Raw genomic sequence first — 21,386 nt, forward strand, 5'->3', positions numbered from 1 at the left:
ACACCCCTTGCTTTATTAATGAGTACCATACTAACCTCTGCTATGGAGTACCTACAAAATGAACACAGAAGGGTTCACTAAAAATTTTATAACAGTTATTGTTATACAGGCATTTTTCTTCATAAAATACCAGAAAAGTCTACAGCTGCCTTATAAATTGCCTATAAAAAAACATGTTTTCAGTCATAACAGTATTAAACAATAAAGTGAAATAATACTCCATCTCCTGTTAAAGCTGTAATTTAACATACTAATTCATAAAGTTGGAGCCATAAAGCACAGAAGTCAAACTGGGTACCTGGCTCAGCCACCCTGTTCCATTCAGCCTCCCAAGCCACTGAGGGGGAAGACAAAACACAAGAAAGAAAACATTGTGAGGAATCAAAGGTTGGAAATCTTGAAAATTTGGACTCAAACGAATTTTGTTTTTTAAATACAAGTCAAATTAAGTGCAGTTCTACCTCAACTAAAAACTGAGACCTAAAACTGAGTTTCCATCTATTCTGCTGTCACCATGACAGCACTCTCTCAAAAGGTGGCCTGTCAAACGTGGTACTTCTAAGGAATCACAGAATCATTAAGGTTGGAAAAGACCTCTAAGATCATAAAGTCCAACTGTCAACCCAACACCACCATTCCTACCTAAACCATGTCCTGAAGTGCCACATCTACATGTTTTTTGAACACCTCCAGGGATGATGACTCCACCACTTCCCTGGGTAGCCTGACCACTCTCTCAGTAAAGAAATTTTTCCTAATATCTAACCTAAACCTCCCCTGATGCAACTTGAGGCCATTTCCTCTCATCCTATTGCTAGTTATTTGGGAGAAGAGACCAACACCTGCCTCACTACAACCTCCTTTCAGGTAGTTGTAGAGACCAATAAGGTCGCCCCTCAGCTTCCTCTTCTCCAGAGTAAACAACCCCAGTTCCCTCAGCTGCCCCTCATAAGGCTTGCTCTCTAGACCCTTCACCAGTTTCTTTGCCCTTCTCTGGACACGCTCCAGCACCTCAATGTCTTTGTGGTAGTGAGGGGCCCAAAACTGAACACAGTACTCCAGGTGCGGCCTCACCGGTGTCGAGTACAGGGGCACGATCACCTCCCTACTCCTGCTGGCCACACTATTCCTGATACAAGCCAGGATGCCATTGGTCTTCTTGGCCACCTGGGCACACTGCTGGCGCATGTTCAGCCAGCTGTCAACCAACAACCCAAGGTCCTTTTACGCTGGGCAGCTTTCCAGCCACTCTTCCCCAAGCCTGTAGCGCTGCACAGGGTTGTTGTGACCGAAGTGCAGGACTTTGCACTTGGCCTTGTTGAAACTCATATGATTGGCCTTGGCCCATTGATCCAGCCTGTCCAGATCCCTCTGCAGAGCCTTCCTACCCTCGAGCAGATCGACACTCCCACCCAACTTGGTGTCATCTGCAGACTTACTGAGGGAGCACTCAATCCCCTCATCCAGGTCATTGATAAAGATGTTAAACAAGACCGGACCCAACACTGAGCCCTGGGGAACACCACCTATGACCGGCCGCCAGCTGGATTTTACTCCTTTCACCACCACTCTCTGGGCTCGACCGTTTAGCCAGTTCTTTATCCAGTGAAGAGTACACCCATCCAAACCATGGGCAGCCAGTTTCTCCAAGAGGATGCTGTGGGGAACAATGTCAAAGGCCTTACTAAAGTCCAGGTAGATGACATCCCCAGCCCTTCCTTTGTGCACTAGGTGGGTCACCTGGTCATAGAAGGAGATCAGGTTGGTCAAGCAGGACCTGCCCTTCATGAACCCATGCTGGTTGGGCCTGATCCCCTGGTTGTCCTTCACATGCCCGGTGAGCGCACTCAAGATGAACCGCTCCATAATCTTTCCCAGCACCGAGGTCAGGCTGACAGGCCTGTAGTTCCTGTCGGCCCTTCTTGTAGATGGGCGTTACACTGGCAATCCTTCAATCATCTGGGACCACCCCCTCTGTTAGCCAGGAAGCAAGGAAGGTGCAAGCTAGAAGTAACAGCTTTCTCTCTGCAGCTCTTAGAGGCAAAACTCACCTAATATGCATCTTGGTTATATTTATGCTATAGTCCATTGATGAGATAGCAAGTATACTTTATTCAGTCTAATAAGGAAAAAAATCAAAAAAGGACTTGAAGTACTAACGGCAGAGATAAATAAAAATGGTTAAGAGAAATATAATGAGAGTCTAGAATAAATGTGAAAATAAATAATAAAAATCACCTTTCTCAGTATTTGTTATGTAACATCTTTATATATTGACAAGTAAAAATACGTGTTCCCACCTTTTCGGAAATCTCCCCTCAAAAGTTTTTATTCTAAATATACTTCTCAAAAGGAATACATAATTCTGAAAACATCTGAACAAAATTCGTAGTTCTTTCTGTCCTATAATTGGTCCCTTCCACCAATCCAAACAAAATATCTGTCCTCTATAAGAACACATTACTAAACTGCCATAAACTTTTTATTGCATATGATTTGTTGTAGAAATCAAATGTGGGCTTGACAAAGCAGAAGTATTAGAATAAAAATTCTGACACGATATAGATTTAATGAAGTCTATACTGACTTTCTGACATCTTTATAAAGCTTGTAATGTAAGAGATGCCTTACACTAACCCCTGCTTTCACAGTATCAGTACTGACATTCTTGCTGATTTAGAAAAAAAATATTACATCAAGAAAATGTTAAAGTACAGTCAAATCCAGCAATGGTAAAACTGAATGTAGTAATTATTTTTCTAACTAAATGTAGTAACCAATTTTCAAATATATCCACACGCCAATGTGGGCACCCAGTAACATTTTTGTACTGTATAAACTGGGTGCTCCTATAATTTAGCTTGCTCACATGTTTTTTTTCAATTTCAACAGGTTATCTTTATGTACCTCCAGAAATATAAACTATATTTAAAAACCTTACACAAAATGAAATTATTGGCAATTTGCTGGCAACTGTCTGGCAGAACGCCATGAGTCAAATTTCTATGCTGTAGCAAGAACTGTGCATGTAGTATCTACACATACATCCTTGGAGGATGGCAGTGGTGGCAGGCGAAGGCTGTAAACTTGAGTAATCTGACCTATGAGTTCATCTTACATACTTTTGTGTACACCAGAGTACACATGCAGAAGACAAGCTTGCAACAATCCTAGAGGTTGAATTGGTTTTGCCGTGCTTACTCTTTACCGATAGTGATTGCTCCTGATGTTCATGTAGATAGCAAAGATATGAAAAGCCACCAAACACATTAACATATCCAGTAATACAACCAGTGCGATGCTTTTAACTTTGAAGACTTCTCTGCCTCACAATCCTACAACAGATTGCAAGCCATTTTTATTATCTAACTTTTCATACCAATGGAACACTTGATTACAGAAAATATATAAACAATATTTTTAGAGATACGAGATGGAATCGTGCTCCCTGTTAATCAGTTCCCTTGTAGCGTGTAGACTAACATTGTATTTATTGCACTTCTCTCTTACGTTCCCTTGGGTGCGATTTCATGGCCCACTCATAAAAACTTCACATTTACACCAACCGCCCTTCTATTACTGTCGATAACATCTAATTGACATGTCAAACCTCCAAGGAACGCAGTAAATTGAACCACAGCCTCTAAGAAGAATAAAACAGCAAAAGAAGTATATCAGCATGTGCCTCCTCATAACAGCAGCACAAGCATACTGAGGTTTGTTAATGGAAGGGAGGAAAACTGTAACCCTTTCTACTACTGCATTGAATTACCTATTAACCTCAAGGTCAGGAAACAAAGCCTTGTGACCTCAGGCTGAAACGCGCCTAGAAAAAAAATGAAACCATACCCATGGACTGCAGTAATTTTAGACATGAGACTAAAGTGAACTAAGACAGACAAATACAACTTATGCTTCTGTTACTGTGTTATAGTACAGAAAATAATGTAGCTCCCCTCCCAATAATTTCTGATAAACTAAATTTTATTTTTTAATTCGTAACTCTATCTTAAAAGCTTATAGACAGAGCTGGGTAAAATTCACAAATATAATTTTAAAAAGAGAGGAAACCTGACTGATGATGAAAGAGCACAAAATAAATCAGGCAAAACTTGTTCAAGTAGCAACCAAGGTAACAGGAAAAAGGCAGAATGACTTTATAAATATGTAGTTGAAGTGTATGAAATCCATTAACAAAGAAAAAATGCACCACATACCATAGTGCAGAAATCCCCAAAGGAAGAACCTAAAGATAAAATAATTCTTCTGGTTTTGTGATTAATGGATATAACGTGTCCTGGTAAAATCATTACTGTGAATAAATCAATAGCTTAATACTGCATATATCTCAGTGCAGGATATTTGTAACAGTAAAGACCATACCTGTTCTGGCCAGCAGAGCAAATGTGTACTTTTCAGATTTTTAATGAAATTAGATCCTGAATATCAACAGCCTAATTAGGGCAAACCTCTAGACTCGATGCGTAAACATCTGACTGGCCTTCTGACTACACAAGCAGATGTCAACAGTCACTGTATTTAACAGCTTTGCCTGTAAGAAAGGGCTGCAGGCAAAATAGTAACTTACCATCTAGTTCATGAACACTTGGACATCTCCTATTCATTGAGTTATTAGATGGTCTTCTGCAACAATGAATTTCAAAGTAAAAAAACATCACTGCAAAACAACAGTTCACAGAATCACAGAATCACAGAATAGTAGGGGTTGGAAGGGACCTCTGTGGGTCATCTAGTCCAACCCCCCCGCCGAAGCAGGGTCACCTACAGCAGGCTGCACAGGACCTTGTCCAGGCGGGTCTTGAATATCTCCAGAGAAGGAGACTCCACAACCTCCCTGGGCAGCCTGTTCCAGTGCTCCGTCACCCTCAGAGAGAAGAAGTTCCTCCTCATGTTCAGACGGAACTTCCTGTGCCTCAGTTTGTGCCCATTACCCCTTGTCCTGTCACTGGGCACCACTGAAAAGAGCTTGGCCCCATCCTCCTGACACCCACCCTTCAGATATTTGTAGGCATTTATAAGGTCCCCTCGCAGCCTTCTCTTCTTCAGGCTGAACAAGCCCAGTTCCCTCAATCTCTCCTCGTAGTGGAGATGCTCCAGTCCCCTCACCATCCTTGTAGCCCTCCGCTGGACTCTCTCCAGTAGCTCTTCATCCTTCTTGAACTGGGGAGCCCAGAACTGGACACAGTACTCCAGATGAGGCCTCACCAGGGCAGTGTAGAGGGGAAGGAGAACCTCCCTTGTCCTGCTGGCCACACTCTTCTTGATGCACCCCAGGATCCCATTGGCCTTCTTGGCAGCCAGGGCACACTGCTGGCTCATAGTTAACCTGTCGTCCACCAGGATACCCAGGTCGCTCTCCGCAGAGCTGCTCTCCAGCAGGTCCACCCCAAGCCTGTACTGGTGCATGAGGTTGTTCCTCCCCAGGTGCAGGACCCTGCACTTGCCCTTGTTGAACCTCATCAGGTTCCTCTCTGCCCAGCTCTCCAGCCTATCCAGGTCACGCTGAATGGCAGCACAGCCTTCTGGTGTATCTACCACACCTCCCAGTTTGGTGTCGTCAGCAAACTTGCTGAGGGTACATTCTAACTCTTCATCCAGGTCGTTGATGAAGAAGTTAAACAAGACTGGGCCCAGTACTGACCCCTGAGGGACTCCACTTGTCACCAGCCTCCAACTAGACTCAGCGCCGCTGATGACAACCCTCTGAGTTCTGCCATTCAGCCAGTTCTCTATCCACTTCACCGACCACTCATCCAGCCCACACTTCCTCAGCTTCCCCAGGAGGATATCATGGGAGACTGTGTCGAAAGCCTTGCTGAAGTCAAGGTAGATAACATCCACAGCTCTCCCTTCGTCTACCCAGCCAGTCATGTCATCGTAGAAAGCTATCAGATTGGTCAGGCATGATTTCCCCTTGGTGAATCCATGCTGACTACTCCTGATAACCTTCTTTTCTTCCACTTGCTTCATGATGGCCTCCAGGATAAGCTGCTCCATCACCTTTCCCGGGATGGAGGTGAGGCTGACCGGCCTGTAGTTCCCTGGGTCCTCCTTCTTGCCCTTTTTGAAGATTGGAGTGACATTGGCCTTTCTCCAGTCCTCGGGCACCTCTCCTGTCTTCCAGGACCTCTCAAAGATGATGGAGAGTGGCTCAGCAATGACATCCGCCAGCTCCCTCAGCACTCGTGGGTGCATTCCATCGGGGCCCATGGATTTGTGGACATCCAGATCGCTTAAGCGATCCCTCACACAGTCCTCCTCGACCAAGGGAAAGTCATCCTCTCTGTAGGCTTCCTCTCTTACCTCCGGGGCCTGGGATTCCTGAGGGCCAGTCTTAGCACTGAAGACTGAAGCAAAGAAGGCATTCATTAGCTCTGCCTTCTCCGCATCCTCTGTCACCAGGACACCCGCCTCATTCAGCAGCGGCCCCACGTTGTCCCTAGCCTTCCTTTTGCTGCTGATGTAGTTGAAGAAGCCCTTCTTGTTGTTTTTGACATCCCTTGCCAGCTTCAATTCCAGGTGAGCCTTGGCCTTCCTCGTCGCATCCCTGCACGCTCTCACTACGTTTCTGTACTCTTCCCAAGTGGCCTGTCCCTCTTTCCACATGCCATGCACCTTTCTCTTCTGCCTGATCTCCGCTAGAAGCTCCTTTTTTAACCATGCAGGTCTCCTTCCTCCTTTGCTAAATTTCTTTCTCAGGGGGATGCATTGCTCCTGTGCATGGAAGAAGTGTTGTTTAAAAAGCGACCAGCACTCATGGACCCCCCTGCCTTCGAGAGCCCTGGCCCACAGGATTCCTCCCAGTAACTCCTTGAAGAGGCCAAAGTCAGCCCTCCTGAGGTCCAGGGTTTTGATCCTGCTTATCGCCCTGCTTCCTCCACGCAGGATCCTGAACTCGACCATTTCATGGTCACTGCAGCCGAGTCTACCTCCAACCTTCACATCCTCCACCAGTCCCTCCTTGTTTGTTAACACAAGGTCCAGCAGCGCGCCTTTCCTTGTTGGTTCCTCCACCACTTGCATCAGAAAGTTATCATCGATGCTCTGTAGGAACCTCCTGGATTGCGCCTGCCTAGCTGTATGGTCTTCCCAGCTGATGTCAGGGTGGTTGAAGTCCCCCATGAGAACCAGAGCCTGTGACTGTGAGGCTGCTTGCAGCTGCCTGTAGAAGGCTTCATCAACCTCCTCCTCCTGGTCAGGTGGCCTGTAGTATACACCCACCGTAATGTCACCCGTGTGAGCCTGTCCCTTAATTCTAACCCACAAGCTTTCAACTCTTTCTTCACTTGCCCCCAGGCCAAGCTCAATGCATTCCAGTTGCTCCCTCACATATAGAGCAACTCCCCCACCTCTCCTTGTTGGTCTGTCTTTCCTAAAGAGTCTGTAGCCATCTATGACAGCATGCCAGTCATGCGAGTTGTCCCACCACGTTTCTGTGATGGCGACCAAGTCGTAGCCGTCCTGCTGTATAATGGCTTCCAGCTCCTCCTGTTTATTGGCCATACTACGTGCATTGGTGTAAACACACTTGAGCTGGGCTGTCAATCTCACCCCTGGCCTTGGCACTCCAAGCCTAGGCTCATCCCTAGTGAGCTGGGCAATATCCCCTTCCCCCTTCGAACCTAGTTTAAAGCCCTCTCAATGAGCCCCGCCAGCTCGTGGCCAAGAATTCTTTTCCCCCTTTGTGATAGCTGAACTCCACTTGTTGCCAGCAGGCCCGGTGCTGTGTATACCTCCCCATGATCAAAAAAGCCAAAATTTGACCTATGGCACCAGTCCCTGAGCCACCTGTTAACCAGGTGAGTTTTCCTGCCCCTTTCAGTGCTGTCCCCTGCCACTGATGGGATGGAGGAAAACACCACCTGCGCCCCTGATCCCTCAACCAGTCGCCCCAGTGCCCTGAAGTCCCTTTTGATGGCCTTGGGACTTCTTTCTGCTACCTCGTCTCCGCCAACCTGCATTACCAAGAGGGGGTAGTAATCAGAAGGCCGCACCAGACCAGGGAGTTTCTTCGCAACATCCCTCACCCGGGCCCCAGGGAGGCAGCAGACTTCCCTGTGGGATGGGTCCGGTCGGCAGATCGGGCCCTCTGTTCCCCTCAGAAGGGAATCACCTATGACAATGACCCTCCTCTTTTTCTTAGTTGAGGCAGTTGTAATACGTGGGGCTGTCTGACTCGGTCTAGGCAACCCCCTGGATGGAGCCTCACCTTCACCCACATCCTCTGTGGCCAGTCCCTCACATTCCAGAGCCCCATACCTGTTGCTTAAGGGCAACTGAGCAGGTGAGGGAGGCTGGGGGGAAATTCGCTTGCCCCCCCGAGCAGGGACCTGTTTCCATTCCCCCCCAACTCTTAGGCCCCCTCTTTCTGCTCGGTGGCAAGAGGGATGGGGGTTCTCTGCTTTCTGTGGAGCCGCCTCCTGCTGCCGCTGCCTCAGGGAGGGCAGGGTGCGGCTCCACCAGTCGATCTCCCTCTCACACTCCCGGATGCTCCTCAGCCTCTCCACTTCCTCCTTCAGTTCTGCCACCAGGCTGAGCAGGTCATTCACCTGCTCGCACCGAACACAGCCGTTGTCTCTGCTGTCCTCCGGTACGAGCGCCAGGCTCAGGCACTCCCTGCAGCCAGAGACCTGGACACCCGCGTTCTTGCATGGGGCCTCCGTCTGGGTCCCCACACTCATTCGAGCCACATCTTTACCACGGGTGGTAACCATGGCTAGAATATCTCCTGGAAGGGCGATGCCCACTACTCGAGTAGCCAGAAGGGGCGGCTGCACCCTGCCTGTCGCCTTCCCCGCTCGCCCTGCCTGCGCGAACTGCTGCGCCGCTCCCGGGCTGCTGCGCCGCCTCTGTTTGCCGGCTCTGTTCGCCCGCGCTCCTGGTCGCTCGCGCTCCCTGGGGGCTGCTCTTATCCCTGAGGGGGTTTGGCCGCTGTCACACTCGACTCCGCCCCCGCTGAGTCAGAGCATTAGGCATTCCTTTCTTATCTCAGGCAGATAAATGAGCCAGTTTCACAGGAGACATCTGTAATTTTGATAATGTTTTTGCAGTAATATTTATTTATAAAGGTGCTGAGAGTGTGCATATATGTGGGTGCCTGCATGCAAGTGGGTATGCGCATGCATGCACGGGCATTTTCAAAAGAAAGAATATTACAGCTCAGTGAAGGCAATCCAACGTACTCCCGTAAGATCCTACGGAATATAAAAGCAGCAATCTCCATTGTTGAGTCCTTACCCAGAAGCTGCAAATTTTTCCTGTTCTGATGGGAAAAAAACCTCACTTTACAGGATGCAAGAGAGGAGCAGTAATTCTCCTCCTGGTAAGAAAATGACAATTTTGGTTACATTGAGCAGAGTTGGCAATAGTTGCCGAAGACCCGGACACTGAAGCATATCTGAATCTAAACAAGGCATAGGTGAAGTATGCAACAAAAAGCCCATGAAATGGTTGATGTCTCAGAATGACAGACTTACCAAAAAACATCACAATGCACATAAAGTAATTGGTGAAATAGCTTAAAGTCATATTGTCTTTAAGGAAAAAAAAAGTAAAACTACAACAAAAAGTCCTATTGGAAAGCTCTAGAAACTGGATGCTCAAACAAAATCTCAAACAAGTATGTGTGCAAGAAGGTCTTCACTCTGTTGCCCAGTGGACAGTGAGTGAGAAAAGTTGCTGTGTCAGAGGGAAGGCAATGCTGAGCGCTGTGCATGGAAATAATGCTAAGGACAAGCCTGATTACCCAACCCACGACCTTGCGTTGATAACTGCTAAACTAAATGTGGTCAATGAATGCAAATTTGACAAATTTATTGTAACCACATGTTGGACTAATAGATTTTTAAAAGTCACAGGCATCAAGACAGGAGGCAAGAAATCTACAGGAAGGCCATGTCTCATCTCAGACAGATAAATGACTGTAACAGCTTGTGACGAAAGTACCATGGCACATCATCATGGTGATTTACATGACGTACAAGGTAGCAGGAAAGCACAGTTCTGGCAGTAGGCGGCCTTTCTCAGACTGAGTTAAGTACTTGCAAAGATAAATATATAGATGAAACAATGGCCAATGCAGAATATGCAAGAATGAGTGCAGCAGACAGAAACCAGAAAGACCAAATCCCATCCACTTTCACAATACGGAAAACAAACCCCTTCCTGGTCAAACCAAAGATGATTTATAAATATCAACCTAGGCAGTAAGACAATCAGAAAAACGAATGAATGAATTAAGGAAAAATGTCTGAATATCAGAAACATATTTGGGGGTTGATAAAACAATTAAGGAGGCCTCCTTCTCCTTCAGTACTGTCTTTTCCCTCTTCAAAGCAGAATGAAAATACATTTACTGAAAACTCCTCCTGTGTCTAGTGCTTACAGTAGAAGCAGTGGTTATCCGTAAAGAGTGACAACTAGCTTATGCTTAAAGTGTAATCTCTTGTGATAAGAATAACTTGAAAGCTTACTATTTTACCACAGAAGCTTTAGAAAGTCATCTGGCAAGAATCAAAAAGGTGAAGCCATTGGGATGTCTAATATCTACTGGAACTTCAATGTAATAATAAGTAATAATTATCATAAAAATTATAGTAATGACTAATAATAATTCATGAAAGGAAATGAATGTTTGCTTTGATTTTTATTTTAAATAGAAGACTATGCAACAGATATTTTACACATACTTAGTTACCACTATTTACTTTGAAAAAAAATTTTTTGAAAAAAAAGTTTTTTTAGATGATCTATTATGAAGCAATAATACATACATCTATTTATATCATTTGCTTGACAACTTTTACTGGCCTCCAAAGAGACATTCAAGTCTTCAATGGCATGCGAGAAAAATCCAGTACCTAAAAGAACCAGGTACTCATACTATGGGTATTATTTGGTATTGCTTATTTTGTCTGAGGCAGAACTGAGCTAACATCCAAATTGAAGTCAAAGTTACTGTGATGTTTTCTTCACTCTCCTCACAGTTATGCGCGTGAAGAGGAGCTGAGAACATGCCAGCTGCACGGCACAACGGAGCAAAGCAAAACTTCAATGCGTATGGCACATGCAGAGCTGAAGTGAAATAAGTGTATGGCAAAACACTCAAGGGAGACCAAGACACTGCAGTTTGCAACTCCTCGCTACGCATTCAAAAGATCCATGCATATTTGTGGCTGAAAAGCAATCACAAGAAACTGAAGGTAGAAGTGGAAAAAAGAAAAGACAAATTAACAATTTGAAAACCTTCTTGTGATCCTGAATCACCGTTAAGAAACACAACTTCAAAGAAGTTAGATCTTTCTTCAATCAAATTAGACTCAGCTAAAATAAAAGCTAGCAAATGAAATGTCAGACGCAGAGCTTCCACACTTCCGAGAGGCTCGTAACACTCTCAAATAGAATACAACTCTGGTTTCTCTCTGAAATTTTAATTCTTTGTGCTTAATAAGGCAGGTCTGTGAAGCTGGAGCCTCTTTCTTCTTTTGCCTTATTAGAATCTTTCAAGATGTGAGCATATAAACACATGGAAAAATATGTACTTCAATGCCTCTATTGTTCAGGGCTTTTAAGCTCAGTAATTACACAAAATGACCCTTTATATCTGTCTGACTTGCTCCAGTAGGCATTACTAGCGACATAATGAACAGATTAACGAGAACCCTCAGTTTATTTTTGTGAAGTGAGACTTGAAATTGAGCTTAACAATGTAGCAATTTCCCAGACATCTTGCTTGAATATATTTCATCTTTTTATTGTATGAATGTGGCTACACCGAGTTCGGCAACTCTGAAGGAGGCATTTGGATTTCACAGAGTTGCTGTGAAATCTGCTTCACGTAAAATGGGATGAACCAGGGTTGAACTACACTGTTTGACAGAAGAGGGACGAGAATAGTTTTGTTATGAAAATAACTTCATGTAAAATAGGATGAAGTGTGGTCCAAAACCCTGTTCCACATCGCAGGCACAAGACCAATGCCTTTTATCCTGTTCCACCCCACCACTTGGGAGCTCAGGCATGAGACAGAATTAACATTTTTCCTAATTTTTGTATAATCCTTATTTTTGCCATTCTTGATATGACAGGACAGTAGATACAAGCAATACTGATGGAAAGCAACATAAAAAGTGATGTGAGCATACAGGCAGTTGGTAAGGCAAGAGGGCCGAGTAATGTTCAAGATGTTTTATTATAGAGAAAACAGTCCTATGAAAGTGGTTAAGGAGAAGAATGACAGATGATAATGGGTGTGAAGGAATTATAGAGATGGGATCATAGAGTGAAGTGGTGGAACTAGAAAAACAGAGTAGGAAAAAGCTGCTATGTTTGTGGCTAAATATAAGGAACTACAAATATGAGTACGTAATGTGCCACGTGCAGTTATGAGGAAAGGTATTCACACATTTCAAATATTATCTCTCTAGCAAAACAAATAATCACATCTTGATAAGATTAGTCTGGTTTCACAAAAGTATACCCAGGAAAAAAAAAAAATTAAAAATTGAGTTTGCAACTAACATTGTATAAAGCAGAAGTATTTTCTCACTTGAAGTCCTTAGATATCACAGAAAACACTTTTCTGTACATCTGAGAAGTAGTTTAGACTGTTAAGTGCATGACTTAGATGTTGCTAGGTGTTCTTTACCTGCGATTTATTACCAAAGGAAATACATCAGTGCCTGAAAACTGGAAATTCACATAGTACACCATAGGACAGAAATATGAAATGCTGGACAAGAGCAGTAAACCTCAAAGTTGAAAATTATTCTTGAAAAAAAATCAATCAGAAGACAATTAATAAATTTTGTTAATGAATCCTGCATCCATATCCCAAAGGGCTTTTCATGTGAAAAGTACTAATAACATTCACACAAAAACTGCAGAAAAAAAACCTTAAGGGCAACTGAGCTAAGAATTTGGGATATGAAACAGCTATACAATAAAAAGATAATAAGCAATGGAAATGTGAAATTAAGTTTGGAAGTTTTTAAACATTTATCATAACGGCAGTATACTCTGAATAACAAACAATGAGCCCAGCAGGGGAAAAAGAAAAAAAAGATATACTTCAATATGTTATAAACCTTCTGAAAATGAAGTCATGCCCTCCAAAAGAAAACCATAAAACTGTCCCAATCCAGCCATACAGACAATTGATACCAACTGCCTTAGAACTGCCCATCAACAAACAGCATTCTCTCCCAAATTCTATCAGAGTATTAGACCCTTTTTTCCTACTGGGGAATCAAACACGGTATGTCTGCTGCCAACGGATTAGGTCCACTTCACGGTGACTACACAAGAGAACTTTAAAGAATGATACTGAGTTGATAGCTGCCATGATAGCCTGTTTCTTATTTGTCTTTACAGGGCTTATTTTATCAAAGGTGTCACTAACTCTGAGGTCTGACTCCTACTGGCCTTTGGTATCTTCTGTTTTTCATTTGCCTTTCAGACTCTTTGTCAGCAAATTCTTCTAACCAGTGCAGGTCTCTATTGTTTGACACTAACATGCTCAAGCCCACTTACCATAAATGTTTTAGAAAATAGAATGGAACACAACTGTTTTTCATTACTGTCATACTGTGCAGAGAAAAACAGCTTATGGTGAAAAGAAAAAAAAAAAGAGCCTCCATAAAGCATTTGAAAATTGACAATTACACAACCAGTAAGCATTAATTGCCTCTCACTTAGGGAAGGTACACAAGCTTCCCCTGTGAAGAGAGCAGACATCCAGTTTCTGTCTTCAGTCTTTTAAAACTGGGAGAAGAGGAGGTTAGGAACAGTCTGTCAGTTCCTGGCTTTCAGCATTGAATTATTAATTTACACAAAATACTACATTAAAAATACCATTAAAACAACCCAAAGCAGCATAGTGATAGTTTAAAGGTTCATGCTTCAGTAGACTGCCAAAACCAATATATGCTATTTAAACATAATTTAATTTTCTTTCTCAGTGTTTTGCTTGCCACTTACTGATCAAAGGTGTCTGCTGAGGTCTATGTTTGCTACCTCTTATGGTTCATCCTGCCCCCTTGTGCCAGAGATTCAGCAAAATCATTCGGAGACCTCGCAGGACACTTGTGAGACAGCACGCTAATGGCTTTCACAGAGGACTGTAACACCACTGAAAAGACTGGGTGGACGTAAAGCCAGGCAGCAAACAGCAATGGGAACAACTCTTATCCACATGTCTTTGAAGACAGGAAAGTGAATAGAGAATATTACTAGCAAAGTAGATTTTCTCATTGCAAGTATTCCGTCTGTTCAAATGTGTGCCCCTGTGAAATTCTCCTGAGTTTTAACACCATCCACTTTAATTTGCTACTACAGCATATCCTACACAGAAAAGCCAGTGAGTTATTCTTCTGGAGTCTACTGCAGTATATTACACACAGAACTAATGTCAGAAAGGGCAAACCCAAGATTTCAAGACCTTATGAATCACTTACGACTGTATTCACACCTCCAAAATTTGTAAGAGAAACAGACATAATTCGGAGCACACTTTTTGGAAAGAGTTAACATTTTAGCCTGACATGAATCCATGTATAATGATTCTTAGTTGACTGCTGCTCCGAGAGGTACTTGTAGTCAAACAGGCAATCACAGTCCCATGCAAAGACGTAACCACTTCTCATTTTCTTTAAACAAAAGACACGTAAGACACATAAGCCTAAGCGATGACAAATTTTATGCCATCGTAGGATTAGTCCTTTTCAGGCTGTCCAAGTATTCATCAAAAAAAAAAATCAGGATTTGTCTGAGACAAAAAATAGTTGCAAAATTTGACCACATCATCAAAGATTTGTTTCATTTCTTGCAGGCGAGAGAGGGGTGCAGCATTCACAGACATACAGAGAATGAAGAGGTGAGGGCACTGCTGCTTCCACCCCATTATACTGTAGCCTGGTTAAGGCAAATTGCTGAACACAGGAATCTTTAACTGTCTGCATAAATTGGATCATGAGGCAAACCCAAGCACAGTGCACGAGTTTGATTCTTACTTTTCTTTGGGGAGTGCCTGAATCACTTGACTAAAAGGCATTCGGAGGGAGATTTCTCTCTGCTGGAGCTGTGCTGTTTGCACAAAATACCAATGCACTTATGGTAACAGAAAGGACAGAGACAGAAAAAATAGTATCTCTTGCATCCAGCAGGCATATCTTTACCATTACATACTGTAACAGCAAACTAGACAAACTAACACCTCCGCCTTACTACAGCATCTTCTAATTTTGGTTAAAATCCAACTCCATCTCCTCTGTTTGTTGTTCTTGTTAAAAGTACATGAAGTGAAAATAATTTGTTTGTTTTCACGGCAAACAAATCGACATTTTCAATTTGTTTTGAGATGCTTTTTTCCCCAAAAAACTTATACAGATGAAACCAAAAAGTCAGTTCTTCACATATTCCTAACAGTGACTGGTTCATTTTTTACATCTTCATTAAGACATCTCCATTGCCATATCAAAACCTTGCTCAACAATTTTAAGCGAGGGCCTTCATTCAATGCATGAGTCACTGAATGATGATGTCTCTTGTGGCCTACATTCAACTGTTTTTGAGCACTAAGAGTATAGCTTTTTAGGTCACTGTACCACGTTTCAGTATTTTTCAGTAAAATAAAAGTGGTCTAGCTCTGACTGTATGCAATTACAATCCTCTATACTTTACAGATCAGTCCTAACTTTTGTAGCATTTGGCAGTTATACAGTATTTTATATATTAAATATATAAAATATATAATAAATATATAATAAATATATATAGTACACATGTATTTTTCTATATGATACATATACCTATCTATATACTAAGTAGTTATCAAACTTCCATTACAGTCAAAGCAATTTATGAGCTGAAGTCATTTCAGCATTTCTGCAAATCCTTCTTGAAAAGAAAATTAAACATATTTAAAGGGTTTTCTTTTCTGTGGTGGTGTGACTGTAAAAAAAAAAGTCCAATTTGCTGATCATAAAGGGCAAGAGATTTAAACTGAACATGAAAGAAGTGCTTTCAAATGCAAATAAATCACCTGAAAATTGAGGCAGGGGTGTGGGGGGCCACAAGCCTTTCAACTTATCTCAGTTACAGATGACATACTATCTAAATGTAACTGGAGAGAATAGCAAACTTTCAAAGAGAAGTAACATTTTTCCAAACTGATGCTTTTTCTTTACAGTTTTCAAGTCCTTGTTAAATCAAATTGTTCTGGAGTCCACTGAGCTTTTGTAATTCTAAGCTTCAGGATCAGGTCTTTGTATTTGTTTAGAGCAGATAGTTATAGACAGTGGTAGGACACTGTAAGTCTGTAGACTTCAAGATCAAAGACCGGCATTTTGCCAGCTGGATGCACGACTGTCAGAGCAAAAAAGTTAGGCAAAATGCAATTCTCTAGTACACGTGAAAATAGTTCCTGCAGTCACAGCTTTGAGAACTTCCAGAGAACCTATGTTTTGAATCAAGATCTTGAAGTATACCACGAGAAGGCAGCTATCTTTATTTCAGGGATGTATCTCTACTTGTAAAAAATGTGGGGTTTGAACACGGTGAGTAGATACTTGAACTGGGCAGTCAACCAGCAATTCCACCTGCACTGTGCATACTTAAGCGCTCCTTTTGACAGTTACAGGCTATCAGTTTCAAAATGTACAAGGATTCTGATTCTGACTCTCCCTCGTGGTTTCATCCTTTTAGTGCTCCCACTGCTGGAGGCAAACAAAAAGATGAATCTTATCTATTATGTTGAGATGCATTTGAGAATGATTAAATCTCCTTTACTCTTTCTCCAGACCTGCAGGCAGAACCCAGGTTTTGCGCTCATCAATACTCTGCCCTTTACAGACAGGGAAAGGACACGTCAAGTTCTCCTGCCCCAATACATCTAGACCACATTGTAACACATCTGAATTTCACTATTTGTTAAGAGATGGAATATAAACTTCAGAAAAATGGGTATTAGCAGTGCTCCTAGAAAGGACTGAATAACTCTCTTGCTTGATGTGACAAACTGAGATACATTTCTAAATCTGTAAAATCAATTTTATTTTCGTTGGCATAAATAAAGGACACGTAGGAGCTGTTCCCATATGAGCTAATGACAGGCAAGAAAACATATCTTGTGGAAAACTGGAGGAGGGAAGTAAGATTTTTTGTAAGCCTGAGCTTTGCCGGGGATCAGCCAGGAGATCACATCCTGTCAACATTCAGTGAACGCTGAGCATACCTGGCTTCTGGATATGTAATGTATAAGTTTGCAGACTGTCTCTTCAGTCCCATGACAAGTATCTGGGTCACTTGTTAGAAACAGAATGGTAAGGGTTGGAAGGGACCTTAAATATCATCTACTTCAAATTAAAACTATCAGATGGTTTCAGGCAGCTATCAACACTGAATTATTCTTCCATACTAGAACAGGTTTTAACAGCAGATGAAATAATTGCAGAAAAGCCAACGGAGAGTATACATGTGGAGAGTATTCATGCCTAATTTCTCCCCATTTAACTATACAAATGAAAATGAAATTTTTTTTTTTCCTCTTTTTTATCTCTTTTTCAGAAGCATGTTTTTGCTATGGAAGGGTCCTGTTGAAAAGCAGAGTCAGGTGTATATATATATATATAAATCAGGTACTCTGCTTTTGAACAGAAACAAGGTCAAGCTTAGGTAACCGTTTGATTTGTTACAGCTTGGCCCCTACCCTCACTCTCCCCACCCCCTTCAAATATCATACACTACATTTATGTGGTTTGGTAAGGGAGAAAGGCATTTGATTAAGAAAATCCTATACCAAGCATGCTCTCTCTCCTCTCCTACCATGCTTCTCAAGGTGCGGTGATTTGACACCAAGGTCACCATAAACACGTGAACGCTGAAGAAACATGGTTTAAATTCCAGTGATCACAAAACCAAGGGTATGGTAGGTAGACTGTTTCTGAGAACGAATGATCAAACTGATTGTTTGAAGATCCAGTACTGATGTGGATCTTCAGAACTTGATTCTGGTTTGAAAGTCTAGATATTCAGCCACACTAGAAGCTGTTACCTCCTGAAGTTGTACTTACGTGGGTCTAGAGTTAGTAATCTGCAAGTTATGTAATGATGATTCTTTTCATTGTCAAAAAGTCACCTATGTAGTTACTGAACAAAAGGATAAAAAACCAACCAAAACAAAACCCCCAAACAGTTTCCAGTTCTGACTTTGTGCAAATAAGTGGAAAAAACTAAACTTACTTGCAGGAAATTTTTGTGCGATCGGCCACCATAGTCCACTGCTGCTGATTCGTTGAAACTTCAATGTAGTAGCTGTAGCTCCGATCATCACAGTCCCAAAGTAGCAACCTACGTATGAAGAAGTTGTTGAGTGGCAAATAAAATAAACATTAAACCAAGATGCTTAAGTTTTCCAGTCGTTTGATTCCTCCACTCAGTTCTTTATAAATTTCACTGTTTCTTGTAGAATGTGCCTCTAACGCTCAACAAGTTCTTTACTGTTTCTGTCATCTCAAACTTCAGTGTCTCTATTCTTATTATCCTAAGGCCAGTAATAGACTTACAGGCTTATATATAATTCCCGTCTTACTCTTACTAGCATTAATTTATTACATTCAGCCAACTACTTTTAATCTGTTTGAAAGTCAATAAACAAACCAATTTATTTGGCATGTGGCACTGCCTGCTTTAAACCTGAACCAAAGATCTGTTTGGAAAGGTCAGTGTAAAAGGGGAAAGAAAACAGATTCTGGTGACTAAAAAGATTACACTGTCTTCTCAACTGCACTCTCCTTTTTCTGACAAATAAATCAGAAATACTAAATAAAAAATGCAAGTAGGAAAATGGGAATTCCCAGTCCTCGTTCATCATAATATAAGGAAAAAGGCAATGAACTCTTGACCGAATTGCTAAAAAGACAGGAGAAAAAGGAAGAAAACAGAGGTCTCAAGAACTTCCATACTCATTCCAACCAACATGCACCTCCTCAGGAAGGGCACTAAATGATGTATTGAATGACGTTCAATTTCCACACTCATCTCACAGAAAGTAAGATCTCAAGCATCAGGGATGTGATTTAACGCAAGCATAACATTCTCAAAAACCATTGAGATACATGCACTTAAAGATACCCAGCACAGAATGCCTTCTTTAGCAAAAACCATGAAAAATTCTATCCAGCATGTTTGCAAAACAATATGGAGCATCATTTTTTAACAATGAAGCATCCACAAATGAAAAGAGGGTATTTACACAACTTAAGGGGGCAAGAGACTGGCCAGAACAGAGGCAGACACTCTGCAGTTTCTTCTTTAGAAACAGTTAAATGTTGGCCATATTTTGATTAATAGTTGTGGTTTTGCCAACATTTTACATAAAATCCTTGGCTGGTGTCACTCCACTGCTTAGCAGAGTACAGTTCAGAAAAATTAACTGCTGTTCTTCCTATTTTCATATAAACTTAATGACATATTTGACATCAAAACCAAAATTTCAAAAATATTTTCTATTTGAGTTAGAGGTGACTGGAGGCAAAACCAGCTTTCTGCATTTACCACTCTCTGAAATACTGCTCTCTCATCAACCTACCCAAAGGTAGGTTGAATTGCAATATTTTAAGTGAAGAATCCACATTATACCTGTCATGGAAAATTAAGTTTGCTAATTTTGTTTTTGTTAAAGCTCTTACTCTCTGAATCCTTACTCAACACACCAATGGAAAATAAATACTGCAATATATTGGCTGTTACCAACTGCTGCTGTCTCTTAATCCTCAGGCTCTTGTCAAAGTTAACTAACACTTACTAGAATTACTGCTTAAATCTGACTGTTCATTACAGAAGCAAATGAATCTGCTGCAGTCAAATAACCAATGCACAGCTAGCTATCCAAAACAGCTATAACTGCAGCAATGATCTAAATGAGAATAACTACAGCCACATGCACACAGAAGTGCAAATGCCAAGTAATACAGATAACCTGGGCAGGTATCAGGAGGATGGGGCCGGAATCTTTTCAGTGGTGCCCAGCGACAGGACAAGGGACAATGGGCACAAACTGAAGCACAGGAAGTCCCATCTGAACATGAGGAAGAACTTCTTCCCTCTGAGGGTGACGGAGAACTGGAACAGGCTGCCCAGAGGGGTTGTGGAGTCTCCTTCTCTGGAGATATTCAAGACCCGCCTGGACAAGGTCCTCTGCAGCCTGCTGTAGGTGACCCTGCTTCGGCAGGGGGGTTGGACTAGATGACCCACAGAGGTCCCTTCCAACCCCTACCAGTCTGTGATTCTGTGAATCTCCAGCTGTGAGGAAGAACTTCTACAGATTCACATTTTTCAAAGTGCAATACATAGTGATCCACTTACTGTCAATGAAAATATCTGAGACATACATGAAAAGGAACTCGTACCCCACTACAGACTTTCTCAGGCACAGAGTTTCAAGTTGTCTCTCTTTAAGCACCTTTCAGCAGAGTGTCCAAGTTTCTTATGATAAATTCCTTTCTTCCAGGTGAGAAAGTCTTTCTTGCTTTCCGCTGCTACCTCTTCTGGGAGGAATATAACTGCAAAAATTCTTGCTGACTTTTAACATTTAAAAAAACAGCACTGCTAGAGGAGAAAAAATGACTTAGCCAGTTGCTGAATGCAGAATCCTTCCTCTTCCAGAGAGGTGTTGTCCCAGGCAGGAGCTGGACTGTCTCCAAAATGTGGTTATTAAGGACACGTGCATCTGTATCTTTGCCCTAAAACACAGTGCTATTTCCTTCTTTTCAAAACAATTAAGCTGAGCTTTTTTTTTGTTTGTTTCTACATTTTGGAGTCCCAGCATTCAAAGTGGAATCAGGTCTACTGGACAAGCAGATTTTAAATAAAGTTCCTAGATCCTCTCAACTGAACCCAGCTCATTAATATTATAAAAAATAATAAGCTATCAAAAATAACTTTAAGAAGCTAAAATAAAACACTTTTAACAGAAGTGTTTTAGCACATATTAATACTCTCTATTTGCAAATCAAAAAATTCAGAGCTGACCGTAAAAAAATAAAAACAGTTGCCTGTGGCATCACAACTGACTTAAGAAAACCCCTACACACCTCAAAACAAAACCACCCAACTCCAACACCCCCCCCCGCTTCATCAGATCCTCCCTCTTCTGCATTTCTATAGCTCGAAGGTCTCCAAATACTGAAGAGACTGAATGAAGTGCTTTTTCTGTTTAAAAAAAATTAATAAAAAAAAGTTTATGGATTAAAATCCTGGATTTGGTAACCACTAATAATCAACAGATCCTGAATTGATATTTAAGTCTTCTAAATGATAAAAAGAGGGAAAAGCAAAAATATATGTAAACTTGTTTTCTTTTAAAAAGG

At 42.0% G+C, this 21,386-nt stretch overlaps 1 protein-coding gene across 4 annotated transcripts in view; it reads right to left on the reverse strand.

Annotated features, from left to right (window-relative positions):
• The window catches only part of BTBD9 (BTB domain containing 9), a 149,365-nt gene that overhangs the window by 19,375 nt on the left and 108,604 nt on the right, over positions 1-21,386 (reverse strand). For all 4 annotated transcript variants that reach the window (XM_075412801.1, XM_075412799.1, XM_075412800.1 and 1 more), the window contains one exon: positions 18,259-18,366. In XM_075412801.1, the coding sequence (XP_075268916.1) occupies positions 18,259-18,366 (108 nt within the window). The remainder of the gene's footprint in view (positions 1-18,258; positions 18,367-21,386) is intronic.

The sequence above is a fragment of the Opisthocomus hoazin genome, chromosome 2, assembly GCF_030867145.1.
Source record: "Opisthocomus hoazin isolate bOpiHoa1 chromosome 2, bOpiHoa1.hap1, whole genome shotgun sequence".
Lineage (NCBI taxonomy): Eukaryota > Metazoa > Chordata > Aves > Opisthocomiformes > Opisthocomidae > Opisthocomus > Opisthocomus hoazin.